This window comes from Lipomyces japonicus (assembly GCF_038497905.1).
Source record: "Lipomyces japonicus strain CBS 7319 unplaced genomic scaffold V1514scaffold_66, whole genome shotgun sequence".
Taxonomy (NCBI): domain Eukaryota; kingdom Fungi; phylum Ascomycota; class Lipomycetes; order Lipomycetales; family Lipomycetaceae; genus Lipomyces; species Lipomyces japonicus.
The window spans coordinates 26,321-42,647 of record NW_027117878.1 but is presented as its reverse complement, the minus strand read 5'-3'; the positions used below and the strand labels follow the sequence as shown (position 1 = coordinate 42,647).

The following is a 16,327-nucleotide window of genomic DNA, read 5'->3' as shown; positions in this document are numbered from 1 at the left end:
ACGATGTTTGTGTCATTTTCTAGATTGTGCTTAGTAACTATAGTTGCTTTAAGAGCGTGGCTGAGTAACTGATTAGTAACTAACAACCCACGCAGGTCACGTGGTAATAAGCGCAAGTAATTACACCAAACCCTGAAAACGTCGGGATTCGGGAGTCGGGTCGGATGAGCGGACGCAGCGCGAGAATCCCCGAATTTGCTTTGTCTTGACCCCACAATTATTGTAACTTTGTTCCGAGGCCAAGGCCGGGGAAGAATTAGTTGGGCTTATTGTGTTCTTCTGTTCTTGTTCTTGTTCTTGTTCTCGTGATATATTACTCTCGGAATTAGTTACCGGTTGGGTTCTCTTTTTCTTTTTCTGTTTTTGTTTTTGTTGTTTTAGTTTGTTTTGTTTTTATTTGTTTTTAGGTGGCCACGAAAAAGAAAAAAAAAAAAAAAAAACAGAAGGGTTGCATTCGTCCATATAATGGCTGATTCACCGCCGTCTCCGACATCTTCGTCTTCGTCGTCTTTATTTTCATCGTCGGTATCGGCATCGGCTTCTGCGATCGCACCAGCTGGAGCACCAACACGAGCGATCAGTGCGTTGTCCTACGGGTCACTGACCCCAGCAGAAATTAGAAAGCTTAAGCGTCGTGTCGATCCAACAAAGCGGAAACGGATCGCACTCGCGTGTGATAGTTGCAAGCGCAGGAAGCAAAAAGTAAGTAAAACAAAAAAATTATCATGTTCAACCATTACGTGAATTAACGTTGGTAGTGCAACGGCGCGGATCCATGTTCCATCTGCATGAAAAAGAACTTTGCGTGCCACTATTCTCCTACCAAGGAATTTCTTCAAACTCACTCTATATCACTACCCTCCGTGAATCTTAAGTCCCCGTTGGATGTACCAAAAGTCAAGGTCGAGGATGGCCACGGAGTTTCTGTTGCAGATATTGCCGATAATTCTTCTTTATCCACCCAGTCTCCATTCATAATCACTACGACTGAGTCTACAACCGCGACGGATACTATAAATTCTCAGTCCAATAATACGTTGCCGCCTCTACTTCCAAAGTCACCACAAAAGCCACGAATGTCACCAGAAGTACACAAAATTCCTCAACTACCCCAGTCGCCTTCATCTCCGCCTCCACCGTCTCCCCCGCAACAATTACGAGCAACTTCGGACTCATCAGATGAAAGTGATGGTCAGCTATCAACTGCCACGTCCGAGCAATCCCCTCCTCGTCACCATCGCAAACGATCACGATATCGTACCGATTATCAGGTCGAAACCGTAGGCGACGGCCGAAATACCCGACTTTTATGGGATGAAAAGGGTCACATGCGCTACATGGGTGAGTCCGGCGTACTTTCATTTCTGGAGCAATCAAGAAAAACTTTTCGCAAGGTCATGGGCGATTCACAATTTACACTTGACCCGGCACAGTTTCGGTTTATTGACGGGCCGACACATACTGCTTCCATGATTCCGTTACAGCTGCCGCCCAGGAGCATGACAAACGAACTCATACAGGCATTTGAAGATAACGTGCAGGCGTTTGACTATGTTTTTGACATGGACCACTTTCGATATCAGATTGCCCAAACCTATCGCAATCCAATGGGAACACCCAAACAGTGGCTTTGCTTGCTACATTTTGCCTGCGCGCTGGGAGCCATTTATGTGAGCAGCAAGTACGAGCTTGATACGGTCGATATCCCGCAATTTAACGATTCTACAAGTTCCACACCAACCGGTCAGCAAGCGGCAGCATCCACGCCAACTGCATCACAACAACAGCAGTCTGCTTTCACAGGCAAAGCCATTGACCCTGCGCCGTTTTTTTCATCTGGCTTGGGCTTGATGACGGATGCAGCCGAGGATGGCGAGTTATGGGTAGTTCAAGCCTATTTACTAATGTCACTCTACTACCTAATTATCTGTAAGCGGAACGCGTCCTGGATTCAGCTTGGATCTGCTATTCGGTTTGCGCAAGCCTTGGGTCTGCATCGTAAATGTGTCAACATGACATTTCCCAAGCCGCAACGGTTATTGCGACAGCGGCTGTGGCGTACGCTGTATATTCAGGATCGATTTTGGTCTTCTGCCATGGGCCGGCCCTTGGCCATCGATGATTGTGATTGGGACGATCGTGATTCAAAAGAGATTGAAAGCCTTGACCGCACTGCGGTAGAGCTGTCGAAGTTGACCGAGATCATTGGTGACATTTGTCTATTGGTATACCGGCCGCAAAGCATATCTTCAACGACGTCACAGAAGTTGGCCACACGATTACGGGAATGGTCTGATGGTTTGCCCTCAGAAATTCAGCTGTCATCATTAAGCTTGACCATGCCGCTTAATCGTAAGAGGCAATCAAACGACAACGGCGAGACAAGACGACGTATGGTCCGAAATCAGGGTCTGCTTCGACTGCACTTGACCCATTTAAACAGCATTATATTGCTTACGCGGCCTTTTTTCTTGTTAATGATTGCGAAAGTACCCGATTCAGGTAGCCGCGGTGCACCATTACACAAAACCATAACGAGATTATCATCTGCTTGCGTGCTATGTGCGGCAAGATCGGTCGATTTAGTCATGAATTTTTTCGCTCAGAATCAACAACCAACCAGGTCACATATGATGACGTATATTATCTTCACGTCAGGTATAGTCCTGTTACTTGAATCTTTTCATCAACGCAAATCCGAAGTTGAATCTTACATTACGCGAGGTATTTTCTTGTGCATATTCATTTTGGGTCATTATGGCAAATGTGATCCATCAGCCAAGAGGTATCGGAATATTCTTCAAGAAATGGATCGGGCAGCCAGAGCCGCGCGAACCGTCAATGAAAAACCGGTGGCTACTCAAAAGCGCAAGGTTTCACAAATCAACAGCATTTTGAACGGTTCCAGTAGCGTATTGAATTCAACAGCGACTTCAGATAGATACATGATGTCAGCACCGGAGGCTGTAAGCCAACTGAGTTCGTTGTCGCCCCAGCTTGCTGATGATGAAAAGTACTTGACTGACATGCTGGGCCAGGCTGGTGATTATTCGACAAACTTATCACGCATGTTCTTGAAAGCTGCTGCCAACGACGGCCGGTATCAAATTCCTGACTCGCCGCTTTCCACTGGCGTACCCCTCACGGTACTGCCAAGCAGCACGAGTACTACGCCATCTTCGACCTCATCAAGGCCGCCAAGGATCGTGCGAGGCGAGAATGCGATTACAATGCCTGGCGTTGTACCACACGTTAGTGGGCAGGAAATTTCACCTGCGGATGCAATGTCTCAGTTCTTGATGGAAGACACATTTCAAGTCACGCCGGGCACGGGCGAGACCGATGGTGATTTTTCGTTTGATTTGGACATGATGGAATGGATTAATCTTGCATCAACGGCAACATCGTCAACATCGTCAACGGCTCCAGTAAGAAATCCTATCGCCGCAGCGGCAATGAATGCATACGAGACTGCAGCCGGCATGGACGCTGTGCGTCGTGCTAATGTAGATTTATTTAACGGACCTGGCGGTTCACGGCAAGGATGGCCAGGTGACAACGCCGTGTCGTTTAGAGGATTGATGATGAACGCGGAATATTAAATTACAGTAATAACGTCAACTTGGGTATTAAAATTTGTTTAATTTATTTATTTATTTATTTATTTGGTTTTCTGCGTTTATATATATGACTTAATACATTATAACTAATATGATGATTATAGTTTTTTTTTTTTTTTTTTATATTAATTACGGAAACCCTGTGAAGTCCACATACTGGAAAATCTGGGGTCATGATGATGCATATTCCCAAACCTTAACCGCCGGGATGCCCCTGGCAAAATTTACCCGGTGTGCATTTCTTTATTTTGTAGTTGCAACGAACAAAGTCTGATTATACCTTCGTGCAAACAGGCAGGCAAGCAATGGCGGACTGTGCGCTAGGTCGACCGATTCGGCCAAGGAAGTCGCATATCAAATCACGGCATGGATGCGGCAATTGCAAAAAAAGACGGATAAAATGTGACGAAAATCGACCTCAGTGTTTTAATTGTCACCGACACGGTATTGGCTGTGATTATTTGACGCCCGAAAACAGCATTATTCCGTTTACTGCACCATTGCCCACACCTAAGCTTGCTACTGACTTGGCTCCTGCACATACATCTATACTTACACTCATACCTTTGCTCGAAACACCAACACCAACACCGGCCACGTCTACGGCGGCATCACCAATACCAATTATAACCCCGGCAGCGATTAGTAGTCCGACGACAAAGATAACAAGTGCAGAAATATCGGCGAGTACAGACGACACTGAGCTCACCGATGCAGAGTTTTCAAGATTGCACATGGGCCAGCTCGAATTGTTACATTTTTTCCTTACCGTGACCACGCCGACCATTTCCGACGTGACTGATGGTGACCTATGGCTGAACCATGTTCCGTTGTTGGCATTTAAGCATGATTTTTTAATGTATGCGATCCTTACCATAGCTGCCACGCAATTGCGGATTCAGCGCGAGGTCGGCACTGCGGCCGCTGCTGCTAATGTTGGCAGCACTACGACAGACCGATCCCGTGATTCATATTTTGAACGGGCAGAGATATGGTATCGGCAGCGAGCGTTAGAAACTTTTCGAATTGCAATCTCGGGTCTTCGAACCGGGAGTCAATTAGAAGCCATGACCGTGGCCGGCAGCTTAATTGCGATTCAATCGTTTGCCTACCGGGAAAAAAGCAATGGCGAAGCTGGAAGTGGCGGTCATCCTTCGATTGATGCCAACCCGGTCATCATTTCAATTGACCGATGGCTGCCTTTATTGTTGGGTATACGCACGGTCGTGCATGAAATGATGAATGCTCAAACCGGGATAGACTTGCAGAGCATTTTTGGCATTGATTTTAGCAACCTGCCTGTAGCCACTCCATCGGCGACCGATAACGGACCACCGTTGCAAGACTTCCAAGAATTACTTGAACAACATTTCGTCGACCGGCCTACCGACTTGGTCATATACATGCCGGCAGTGCGCTTGTTGGCACAACTCGTGGGCGCGTTTGAGCACGCGCGGCCAGCAGAATTACGCAAATACGTTTTCACTTGGCCGTTTTTGTGCTCTCAAGAGTTTTTAACGCGATTAAGAAACCGAGATAGTCTCGCACTGATCGTGTTTGTACATTACCTTGCCGTTTTGTCGTTGCTACATGCCTGGTGGCAAGAGGAACGGGTCCGGGTCGACACGACCATGATTTGCCGCACATACCTTCGTAATGGAGCCTGGATTCCATGGTTGAAGTGGCCTAGACAGGTGCTCTCGTTTGACATGTACGACGAAAGTAATGATAAATTATTATTGTAAATATTAATGCCATTGATGAGCATATCTACTTTTTTTTTTTTTTTTTTCAGACCATGTTATGATAAGAATAAAAAAAATATTAGTGTTGCCATTGTTATTATTGTCATATATACTATTATGCTTCATGTTTTGTATAATAAAGATTTTTTTTTTCATTAAACCGAAAATGCAATGATTATAAGGGATTATTAATATATTTGCGTAATTATTGTTCATGATGAATCAACAACTTGTGTACATCCAACATATTTTTTTTTTTTTTTTTTTTTTGTCTTTTTAATTGTTGTCTTATCCTAATGCTTCATCAAGCATAATTTTAAATTGAGACACTTGATGACCAAACCGGCCGATAAACAAGCCATCTAAAACTTCAGGGTTCAGTAATGATACTAATCCCGGCTTGGCGCTGCCACCGTAGATGATGCGGATCGATGCTACTGATGACAAGTTGGCATCCACATGGTGCCGGATTTTGGCCGCCACGGCGTTAATATATGATACCGGTGCTGGTTCGGGTTGACCGATTGCCCACACCGGCTCGTAAGCAAGCACAACCTGTGCCTGTCCCGCACTACTATCAGCAACAGTTTCAATTTGAGCCAGCGCGGCAGTCACCTGCGCGTTGACAAATTCTGCCGCCGCATCAACATCACGCCTGACCGGTTCGCCAACACAAATAATCGGAGCCAATCCGGCTTTAACCGCACTAGCCACTTTCTTGGCAGTAATTTCATCTGATTCTGCCAACAGGTCCCGTCTTTCGGCGTGACCGACCTCGACAAATCGCACGCCCAGCTCAGCCAAATGAGCCGGTGAAATCTCACCCGTGAACGCACCGGATGGTTGCCAAAAGCAATCCTGCGCGCCCACCGCACCTGGAGATGGCACAACATGTGCGGCATGCGCAACGGTCAGAAAATCAGGCAGCACGACAATATCAGCAGCCACGGCACCGTAGTCGCGAGTAATCAGGCCGGCAAATTCTTCCACGTAGGCTTTAGTCCGCGATGGAGAAAAATACATCTTGAGTGACACACCAATAAACGTGCGGCGACGTCGTAAAGTTGATTCAGTCATGCTTGATTCAAAAAAAAAATTGTTCTCATTCGTGTACAATTTCGAAAGGCGTGGCATCCTCCTGGTTTTATGTTTCCATTTTCTGCGCCCCGGTGCCAACCCCGCCGCAGGGCCGGTGCCATGTCCGAAAAACGACGGATCCAACAATTCTTAACTCTTTACGCAATGAACATGCTTTGTAATTAAAAATTAACCTGCTTTTGTACCAGGTTTCGTACCGGCTTGATTTGTTTTCTTATTCACTGTATAATGGAATGGGCACTTAAAAAAATCTAAATTCACGCCTCACCCGATGCGGCTTTAGTTTGCTTTCCATTTATTTGTTTTTAAAATTGTACTTTCCCCTGAAAAAAAAAAAAAAAAATCTACTCATTGATTGAACATGTTTAATAGGATAATTCAATTACTTCCAGCTAACCCTCGCACAATCTCATACAAGGCCCATGCACCTGGATCAGGTGGGAATTCATGCCGCGAAGCATTTCCGCCGACGTAGGTGGCCCTGCCGAGCTTAGGCACCAGCCGACGCGTGCCCTGGGCTGCCAATTCGGCAGCAGCCAGGCCGGCAGATATGCCGCCCTTTTCTAACGCGGATACAAACGGGATTAACACGTCCATAACTGTCCGATCACCTTCCTTTGCTGGCGTGTGAGTTCGCAATGAAGCCAAAGCTGTGACGGCAGCTGATGACAGTACTGCCTCGGCAGTCGAATTCTTGCTTGAACTGGCCTCCTCGACCAAGGCGGTAAAGAATGCGGCAAAGAAAATGCCAAACACGGCACCAAGCGTGCCACCCATCTTGTCCTCTGTAATGTTGACAATCGCATCCACCACTTTCAATACCGATCCGGAATCGGCAACTCCATTTTGCAAGGCTTCCAAAACGCCGTTGGCTCCAGACTCAACCGTCGTGCCGCAATCGCCATCACCCATTTCGGTATCCCACTCGGTCAATTTTGGCTCGGCCGCAATCACGTTGTATGCTGCCTGCTCGATTCGGGACCGCAATTCAGCCGGGTTCACCAAGATGTCGGAGGCAAACTTGTTTTTTTGATGACCTCCGTCTTCAACACCATTCGTGTTGCCCGTGGCCGCAGTGTGTGACTGGACCTTGTGAGTACGTGGCCAGCACAGCGCGTCAGTGGGCGCGTCAAATAATTCGAGTACCTGTGCCACTGGCAAGCCCGCCTGCGCGGCAGTGTTGGACGCATTGAACAGCGTGAGCGAAAAAGCGGGCGCGTTCAATGACGTGATGAACGTGCCAGCGAGCACGCGGGTCGGCGTGATGTTCCAATCGCGCTTAAGAATCGTGATTGCGACCTGCGTGATTGCGCGTAGTTCCAAAGTGGAGATGCCTCCCAAGTTGTTAACCAACAAAACAATCTCATCAGCATCGGCATTGAACGGCACAAAAGCGCGGTCGAGATCGGTCTGGTCGAGCAGGTACTTGAGTAACTCGCTCGTCAGGTCATCGATGGGAGGGATCGGACTGACCGACCGCACGCCTGGCTCATTGTGAATACCCATGCCAATCTCGCACGTGCTGGCGTCAAGGGCACCATAAGCAGCCGGCCGCCCAGGCACGTGACAATGATCCAAGCCGGCGGAAATGGTGACCAGATTAAGACCAACATGTTTGCCAAATGAGAAAACATCATCAAACTTTGCTCCCGTGGCAGCATATGCGCCCACCAACTTGTTGACTACAACGAAAATGGGTTAGCTAAAAAAAAAAATGCATGTGCCTGTGCCTGTGCGTGATGCATACTTATGATTGTTCCAGCCAAACCTCTGCGGCCAACCATGCCGCCATTCTTGCGACCGACGGCGACGTCGTCAGCGCCCTGCACAATTCCAACCTTGTAACCTTCAGCCCTTAATTTCTCACACGCCAGACCAAAATGCAGCATGTCACCGGTGTAGTTCGTGACCACAAAGATGAAGCCCTCGTCGGACGGCACGGCCCGGCATGCCGTAATGACTTGTTTGGCCGACGGAGATGCAAACACGTCCCCACACACGGCAGCGGCCAACATGGCCTGGCCCACGTAGCCGGAGTGCGCAGGCTCGTGGCCCGACCCGCCGCCGCTCAGGACCGACACATGAGCCCTGTCGTGAGTGGCATGATACACGATCTTGTCTGCACTCAGCAACGCAAGATCTGAATGAGAAGCAATCAGGCCGTTCAATGCAGTGTCGACCAGACCTTGAGGAAGAGGATAAAAGTGTTTGGTTGCCGCCATTGTTTGTTGCTGTTGCTGTTGCTGTATTCAATCCATGCTCGACGCCGTGGCTCCGGCCGCTCAATTATAAACCCGACCTCCCCCAACCCCCCACCTTTTCCCCCTCCATCGTGCCGCTGAGTGGTCGCGGGGAAACGTCCGGTCAAAGGCCACAGGATGAAAGGTTTCGGGCCTGTTCCGCGGAGGTTCGGCCCTGCGCCCGGCGTTGGTGCGGCTTTCGCCTGCTGGAGGTTGGGCTTCCCCACACTCCCAATTGTTTATTTGGTTTATATATACCGTTGGCGGTTTGCTACAGCATCCATGGCTTTTATTTTCGTTCAACACCGTTTGACTCACCATGACCAACACAAACACAAAGTGGAGAATTGTGGTCGGCAGCGACGACGCCGGCGCCGGTTACAAGGACCAAATCAAGGCCGTTCTCGAAGCCAATCCTCGCGTCGCAGCCGTGTTTGATGTCGGAGTCAAAAATCCGAGCGACACTTCGGTGTCGTATCCTACGATCGCCACCGCGGCAGCTCAAAAAGTTGCATCCGGCGAGTACGATCGCGGGTTGCTGATTTGCGGCACCGGCCTGGGCGTGGCCATCGCCGCCAACAAGGTCCCGGGAATCAGGGCCGTCACTGCTCATGACAGCTTCAGTGTCGAGCGCAGCGTGCTCAGCAACAACGCTCAGGTCTTGTGCTTGGGTCAACGCGTGATTGGCATCGAGCTGGCCAAACGGTTGGTGACCGAATGGCTCGAGTACGAGTTTGACGACCACTCAAAGAGTGCCGACAAGGTCAAGACCTTGATTGAGCTCGAGTCAAAAAATTATGCATCTTCCGCCACTACTGCGGTTTAAATTTAATAATAAATAAAAATATCGTTAGTGTTTGTCAATATTAATACAACTATTTTAATGTAATGTCCAAGTACCGACGTCAAGTTAATGTCCATAAGCCATGCTCCCATTATTGTCACTCAATATGTCACGTGATTTGTGTTTTATTTTACTCTAGCTATCATTACATTTGCAATTCGCAGTTCAGCACGACAATTACATTGATATAATGTCTTCAAAATGTATTAACTACAAGGAAAAACCTATCAGCATTGGGTTTTCACCAGATAGTGTGACCGCCTGACACGATAATGTCTGAACCGGTGCAAAACGACGACGCATCGCTGGCCAACCAGGCAATCACGCCTCGCAATTCATGAACCGCGCCAATCCTGCCTAACGGGTTTAAGCTGGCCCAGAACGCTTCAGTCTCTGGCTGCTTGTCCAACACTGCGGCGGTCATCTTGGTCCGAATGTGACCTGGCGATAAGGAGTTGACCCTGATGCGGTCCGGGCCCAGCTCACACGCCATGCTACGCGCCATTTGAATCACGGCCGCCTTGGACGTGTTGTACGGAGCCCACTTCATGTCCCTGTTTGTGACCGTACCGGACATGGACGCAATCAAAATTATTGACCCGCCTGACCGCGCTTGTTTCATTTGCCTGGCTGCTGCCTGTGTGGTATAGAATACGCCGTTGCAATTCACATCAATCACGGCTTTAAACTCTTCGGCAGGGTATTCTTCCACATTGTGCTCGCGGCCCAGCACGCCGGCAGCAGCAATCACGACGTCAATTTTGCCGTCGTTCTCGTCCGCGATCTGTTCAATCACTTGACCAATCTCACCCTGATTAGTCACGTTGGCGGTACGGTATTGCAACGACGTGCCCAGCCGGGTTGCAAACGCGCTGGCGGCCTTAAAATCACTCGACGGTGACGCATGAATGTCAATGGCGTACACTTTGGCGCCCAACTCGGCTAACGTAACACACATCTCCAATCCAAGGCCGCCGTTACCGCCAGTAACCACGCCGACCTTGTTGGTTAGCTTGAATTCGTCAAAAATGGCCGGCTTGACTTCAAAATCCGCATCGTCAGCTGCTCGCAACGCAGCGGCCACGCCAATCTCCTTATGCGGCACCGCAGCCAACCGAACTGGAGATCGCACGCCGATGCCTAATCCACCGGTGCTCGTATTGGCTGATGTTGACGCCATGATTTACTGCCAGCCTTGGACTATGTAGTAACGCTGTTCCCAGCCCAGGTATGCATATATATATATATATATATAAGCAATACACTACTATTGTACTACAACTTTTGTCACCATCGCGCTTTGCTGCGGGGGTCATCCATGCCATTTAAAAGCGGGGCTAGTTAGTTATAAAATAGAACTATAGACACTGATTATATAATGTACGGCACGTGATTCAAAAAAATAGGTTTTCAACGGTGGTGCAGAAAAACTGCAATCAATTATATTTGCTTATTCTCTATGTACATACTCTACTACTTAATTGTAACTTATTTTATAACTCTCACTCGCATTTCTCGAGTGCTGTCATTACGACAAAAGCTCCAGCTATCTTGGTAACCCTAGGACCATTGTGCAGTAGCGTGAAATTTGCTCATTTTAGCGTAGAATTCTCTGAGCTTGTCATTTGTTGATGACATGCTGAGAAGGTCATATGTCAGCTGGCCATTTGAAGATTCCACGTATTTCGTAATGTCATTAAAAAAATCTGCTTGCTGATCAAGGACAATGTGTTGCACGCAACCGCTGTATGCCACGAGTTCATAAAAATACAACGCATCACCGTGCGAATTCTCGTCCACCGCTTGTGCAAACATGTTCAAGATCTCAGACGTCTTGTCAAAAGCGTTAAATGTAAAAAAATCAAAATCTTTCATGCCAGCCTTTCCGAGTACATGGTCGCTTGGAACGGTTAAGGATATGACGCCGCTGTTTTCAGACACAACCGGAACCAAATCACGTTTGGAGATAAAATTATCCAAGCTTTGCGCGTATGACTTGGTAAAAGGATACGCGCATGCCTGAGATGCCCATATGGCAAGTAAAATCACAATAAAATGTGTAGAAACCATTGCGTGTGGGAGAACTAATTATCGCCAGCTATGTACTTTATTGAAAGTGGCGTGGCAATGTCAGCAACTATTATGTAAACAAAAAAATCTGTTAAATAACTAGTAAAGTGTATAAAAAAAAAATTCAGTTTATCCTGCACTACAACAACTATCGATAACAACCATGATACGTTTATTGATTTACTTCGTCAATCCAAACCGCAAAGTCTTCTCCAGGATTGCGGTTGCCAATCACAAAGTAAGGCAAAAACTCAACCGGTTTGCCGTTCACGGTCGTGCTTAACGCGGTCACATGAACACCTTCAATCTCAACTTGCTTCTGCTCAAATTCAGTTTCTTGTGTAATGGTAACCTCGCCAACGGGAACCGCAGAGCTGGTTTGTTCAACTGCATACACAAAAGGGCCCCTTTCAATCGCAAGTTTCCCTTTTGTTGCTTCGACAAGTTTGTGAGGCTTAATGATCTTGGGCTTCAGGTCAAACGAGATAATCAGAGTATCTTTCCATTTGCGAGGCTCAAAATAAATGTACCCATTCTTAATGCTGCTTCCGGATTTTATCGATATTTCATATTCGACATCGGGAGCGCGAATCGCAAATCCAACCGGCGTCTCGGAAGACAGGTCAACTTTTATCTGTCCTTCATGCGGATACTCAGTTGCGACATGAACTGTAAAGTCCTTCTTGACGTATGAAGCACCGATCCATAGATTGACTGCCAAAAAATCTTCGGCTTCAGTGAACACGTATTCTTCCAAGTTGTTGAACAGCCGCGTAACATTAGGCGGGCAGCAGCTGCATTCAAACCAAGTGCTGCGTTTCAACCCAGTTCCAATCAATGGCTGGTCATAATAAAACGCGGTACCGTCGAGCGATATGCCTCCAAGAACATTATTATAAAGAGCACGCTCCATAACGGCAGCAACTGATCCGTCCAAGCCGTGTTCAAGAATTTGCTTGCCCAAAAAAAGGATGGCGATTGAAGCGCAGGTTTCGGAGTAGCACTTCAATGGTAAATAGTAGTCATCGCCAAATCCTTCCCAGTCCTTTATGGCACCAATTCCACCGTGCACATACAACTTTGTGTCTACCATGTTGGTCCATAGTCGATGGACTGCATCGTGCAACGTTTGGTCGTTGGTTATGTTTGCCAAACCTTGAACAGCCGTGAGATAGTAGAGTGCGCGAACACTGTGGCCTTTTATCTTTTCCAAGTTCCGAATTTGATCATCTGCCTGCATGTACCAATACGACGGTGGCTCCGGCCAGGACGGATGTCCATTTCCTGGAACATACTTCAACGGGTCAATCCCCTGAGCAATGGCCTCCTGGTCATAATATTCGCCGTGATTGAATCCACGTTGCTCGATGAAAAATTGGGCCAGGTCGAGATATTTTTTTTCTGGTTTGACCGCGTACAACTTCAAAAGAGCCAGTTCGATTTCTTGGTGACCTGGATATCCCTTTTTTTGATTGTCGTGAGGGCCAAACGTGCGAGCAATGTGATCAACATAATGGGTAATGATGTCGAGGAACACGGTGCTGCCTGTAACCTGGTAGTGAGCAACCGCGGCTTCGAGAAGATGTCCAGCACAATAGAGCTCGTGGTTATGAGCAAGGTCGGTCCACTGCTTGCCCGGTTTCACCACCGAATAATAAATATTGATGTATCCATCGTCATGCTGAGCCAATCCTATTCGCCTGATTGCCTCATTTATCCACGACAAAAATAGTTCACGTTGCGGGTCGTCATGGGCCGTGTAGTTTAGCGCAAAGACCACGGACTCGATCAGCTTGGCAATGTCAGAGTCCCAAAAGATGTGGGGCTCGTTGGTGTCGCCGTGTTTCCATTTCAGCAAGATGGAATCCCACCTGCCGGTCTCTTTGGTCTGCTTAAAGATGGCGGGCAAGGTCGCAGTTCGCGTGACTGCGATTCTGGAGTCCCAGAACTTGTCGTTAATAACCTTCACATTTGTTGATACCGTCATCTTTGTTTTTGTCCTTGTCGAGTGAAAAACAAAAAAAAAAAAAAATTGGATTGTTCGATGCTAATAAATACAAACACGACTCGGTCATATATCAGTCAATCACCAAAATCAACCACTGGACTTTGCCGTCTGCTTTTGTGAGAACTTGCGATCGATTCGATCGGCTAAATTGCAATCGTGTTGCCCTTTGCGACCCCGCATCACGATTAATTATCCGTCTCAAGACGCCTGTAAGCACGTTGCGTTGTTGCTTGACCGACCGTATCCAATTCGGCTATTTAGTGCTCGCAACTTGGAACACCACGTTTACCATTTCGTATGACCACTGGCACGGATTTAGGCATCTGCAACTGCAATCCAAGTCATTTTGCCGTAGCCACTTGCGGTTCCAGCCATCAACCCTGACCCTGGCCATCCCCACAATGTAAGCCTCAAAATCCGGGGAAACCACCCCCGCATTAAGTTGATATAGCCTCCCACTTACATACATGTATATATATATACACGTCAAGCTGGAATGTGAATATGACCATGACAACCTTGCTATTATTTTTTACACCAAGTACATCACTATTCTTCTTTATTGCTGGGATCCATTACTGCAACAATGGTCCTATTGTCTGTTCAATCCAAAGAACAGGTCGAAGACCTTGAACATCAACTCAAGGCCTCCGAATATGGCATTGACAACGTTGAAGGTTCTTATGGCGTGACCGAGGCCAAGCGGGCCTCCGATCAAGAACATGCAATGCCGTTTTTGCAAGCAATCAAGACCTACAGGAAAGCCGCTATGTGGTCCATGATTGTGTCAACATGCATCATCATGGAGGGCTACGACATTGTGCTCGTCGGTAGCTTGTACGCTCAGCCAGCTTTCCAAGAAAAATATGGAGAGTACTTTCCCGGGATTGGCTACCAAATTCCTGCCCGTTGGCAGATTGCGATTGGCAATGGAACGCAAGCTGGTGCCATCATTGGAGCGTTCGCAAACGGGTGGCTGACCGACAGGTTTGGCTATCGAAAGCTTTTACTTGCATGCATGGCCCTTACTGCTGCTTTTATTTTCGTGCCATTTTTTGCACCAAACATTCAAGTCATGCTTGTTGGACAAGTGCTTTGTGGTTTGCCCTGGGGAGTGTTTGCAACAATGGCTCCAGCATACGCTGCAGAGGTGTGTCCTCTTGCCCTTCGCGGATACTTTACAATCTATGTCGACATGTGCTGGGCTATTGGTCAGTTGATTGCTGCAGGCGTACTTCAAGGCACCAGCAACGTGACCACAAAGTGGGCCTACAAAATTCCGTTTGCAGTACAGTGGATTTGGCCAGTTTTGTTGATTGGGTGCTTTTGGTTTGCGCCTGAATCACCGTGGTGGTTGGTTCGCAAGGGCAAGCTGGAAACAGCCGAGAAAACGATCGAACGGTTGAAAGAAAAAAATTCCACCACGAGTTCCAAGGAAACCGTGGCTTGGATGTTGCATACGCAGGCAATCGAAGCGGAGATTCAATCTGGAGTAACATACTTGGACTGTTTCAAAGGAGTTGATCGCAGGCGTACCGAAGTTGTCATGATGACCTATGCCTCGCAGAACCTATGCGGTTTGGCCATCGGCGGCAGTCCGACGTATTTTTTCACGCAGGCTGGCATTGCTGCCTCGAACGCGTTCAAGTTTACGGTCGGCATCTTGTCATTAGGAGTGGTCTGCATCGCGTTCTCTTGGTATTTGATCACACGAATTGGAAGACGCACGTTGTACGTTTACGGTTTGGCAGTGTTGGCTTCTCTTCTTTTCCTTATTGGGTTTCTCGCAATCCCGCCAACGGCTTCTAGGTTTGCATTTGCACAGGCTGGAATAGTATTTGCCTGGGCTATTGTGTTCTACATGACATTAGGACCTGTTTGTTTTGCCATTATTTCAGAGACTTCGTCCATGAGATTGCGAGCAAAATCAGTCAGTCTTGCCAGAAATAGTTATTACATGGTGGGCATTGTCATCAACGTTTTGAATCCATACATGGTCAACTCATCCGCTTGGGATTGGAGAGGCAAGACCGCGTTCTTCTATGCTGGCACCTGTACGGCTTGCTTTGTCTGGGCTTTCTTCCGCTTGCCCGAAACAAAAGATCGAACGTACGAAGAACTCGACGTGCTCTTTGCAAACAAGATACCTGCCACCAAGTTTGACAAGTACGACGTGGATGTGTACGCAGTCGACAACAATGTGTTGAAGAAGAGAGAGAAAGCGAAATAAATGCATGTAAATTTCTTTTTTTCTCTTTTTTTTTTTTCCTTTTTTTCCTTAATATAATGATTTGCCATTTAGTGTTCAGTAAAGGTTGAATAAACTGTCATCATTTGGTAATAATAATTGTAAAACGAAAAGCCCAATCTTCAACAGTGTTGGGCATATTCAACTCTTTTCACCACTGCAATGAATGTTTTTCGTTTTGCACGAACGCCCTAAACGCAATCTACCCCAACTCTAATTTGTTTTCAACACGACCGCACTAAAACCACGTTGAATATAGAAATAATGTAGTTTACGACCACAAACACGATTTTTAGAAACAACAATAACGACTGCATAACGGGTTGGAACCTGTTAGCTGTATATTTAAACGCTGCTATAGTAAGCCTCCATCGGGCCAGTTTTCCTGCCGATGCGGGACGCATGCAATACTGCAGCACGTCTTTGCCCAAACTATAGGATACTAATAAATAAA

General features: G+C 47.3%; 9 protein-coding genes across 9 annotated transcripts; 4 read left to right on the top strand and 5 right to left on the bottom strand.

The window, feature by feature from the left end:
- Positions 1-465: 465 nt before the first annotated feature.
- On the top strand, positions 466-3,602 carry V1514DRAFT_286058 (fungal-specific transcription factor domain-containing protein; the record flags this gene model as incomplete). The annotated part of the gene is made up of 3 exons (XM_066925189.1): positions 466-702; positions 759-920; positions 993-3,602. 3 exons carry the CDS (start codon positions 466-468, stop codon positions 3,600-3,602), a joined length of 3,009 nt encoding a protein of 1,002 aa, XP_066781001.1.
- On the top strand, positions 3,438-5,529 carry V1514DRAFT_201730 (uncharacterized protein). Its single transcript, XM_066924673.1, has 2 exons — positions 3,438-3,626; positions 3,725-5,529. The coding sequence occupies exon 2, from the start codon at positions 3,926-3,928 to the stop codon at positions 5,363-5,365; it is 1,440 nt and encodes a 479-aa protein (XP_066781000.1). The 5' UTR covers positions 3,438-3,626; positions 3,725-3,925; the 3' UTR covers positions 5,366-5,529.
- V1514DRAFT_337906 (Triosephosphate isomerase) lies at positions 5,468-6,670 on the bottom strand. The gene has a single exon (XM_066928755.1). The coding sequence runs from the start codon at positions 6,497-6,499 to the stop codon at positions 5,654-5,656; it is 846 nt and encodes a 281-aa protein (XP_066780999.1). The 5' UTR covers positions 6,500-6,670; the 3' UTR covers positions 5,468-5,653.
- Positions 6,671-6,831: 161 nt separating this feature from the next.
- On the bottom strand, positions 6,832-8,853 carry V1514DRAFT_201714 (Dak1 domain-containing protein). Its single transcript, XM_066924672.1, has 2 exons — positions 8,211-8,853; positions 6,832-8,145 (listed from the first exon to the last, which is right to left on the bottom strand). The coding sequence occupies exons 1-2, from the start codon at positions 8,683-8,685 to the stop codon at positions 6,842-6,844; spliced, it is 1,779 nt and encodes a 592-aa protein (XP_066780998.1). The 5' UTR covers positions 8,686-8,853; the 3' UTR covers positions 6,832-6,841.
- Positions 8,534-9,597, top strand: V1514DRAFT_337902 (uncharacterized protein). The gene has a single exon (XM_066928754.1). It carries the CDS (start codon positions 9,023-9,025, stop codon positions 9,527-9,529), a length of 507 nt encoding a protein of 168 aa, XP_066780997.1. The 5' UTR covers positions 8,534-9,022; the 3' UTR covers positions 9,530-9,597.
- A 118-nt stretch (positions 9,598-9,715) lies between these two features.
- On the bottom strand, positions 9,716-11,053 carry V1514DRAFT_337900 (uncharacterized protein). Its single transcript, XM_066928753.1, has one exon. The coding sequence runs from the start codon at positions 10,725-10,727 to the stop codon at positions 9,789-9,791; it is 939 nt and encodes a 312-aa protein (XP_066780996.1). The 5' UTR covers positions 10,728-11,053; the 3' UTR covers positions 9,716-9,788.
- On the bottom strand, positions 10,955-11,706 carry V1514DRAFT_337899 (uncharacterized protein). Its single transcript, XM_066928752.1, has one exon. It carries the CDS (start codon positions 11,615-11,617, stop codon positions 11,108-11,110), a length of 510 nt encoding a protein of 169 aa, XP_066780995.1. The 5' UTR covers positions 11,618-11,706; the 3' UTR covers positions 10,955-11,107.
- On the bottom strand, positions 11,704-13,907 carry V1514DRAFT_201709 (uncharacterized protein). The gene has a single exon (XM_066924671.1). It carries the CDS (start codon positions 13,602-13,604, stop codon positions 11,790-11,792), a length of 1,815 nt encoding a protein of 604 aa, XP_066780994.1. The 5' UTR covers positions 13,605-13,907; the 3' UTR covers positions 11,704-11,789.
- On the top strand, positions 13,908-16,102 carry V1514DRAFT_201708 (general substrate transporter). Its single transcript, XM_066924670.1, has one exon. The coding sequence runs from the start codon at positions 14,212-14,214 to the stop codon at positions 15,853-15,855; it is 1,644 nt and encodes a 547-aa protein (XP_066780993.1). The 5' UTR covers positions 13,908-14,211; the 3' UTR covers positions 15,856-16,102.
- Positions 16,103-16,327: the final 225 nt, after the last annotated feature.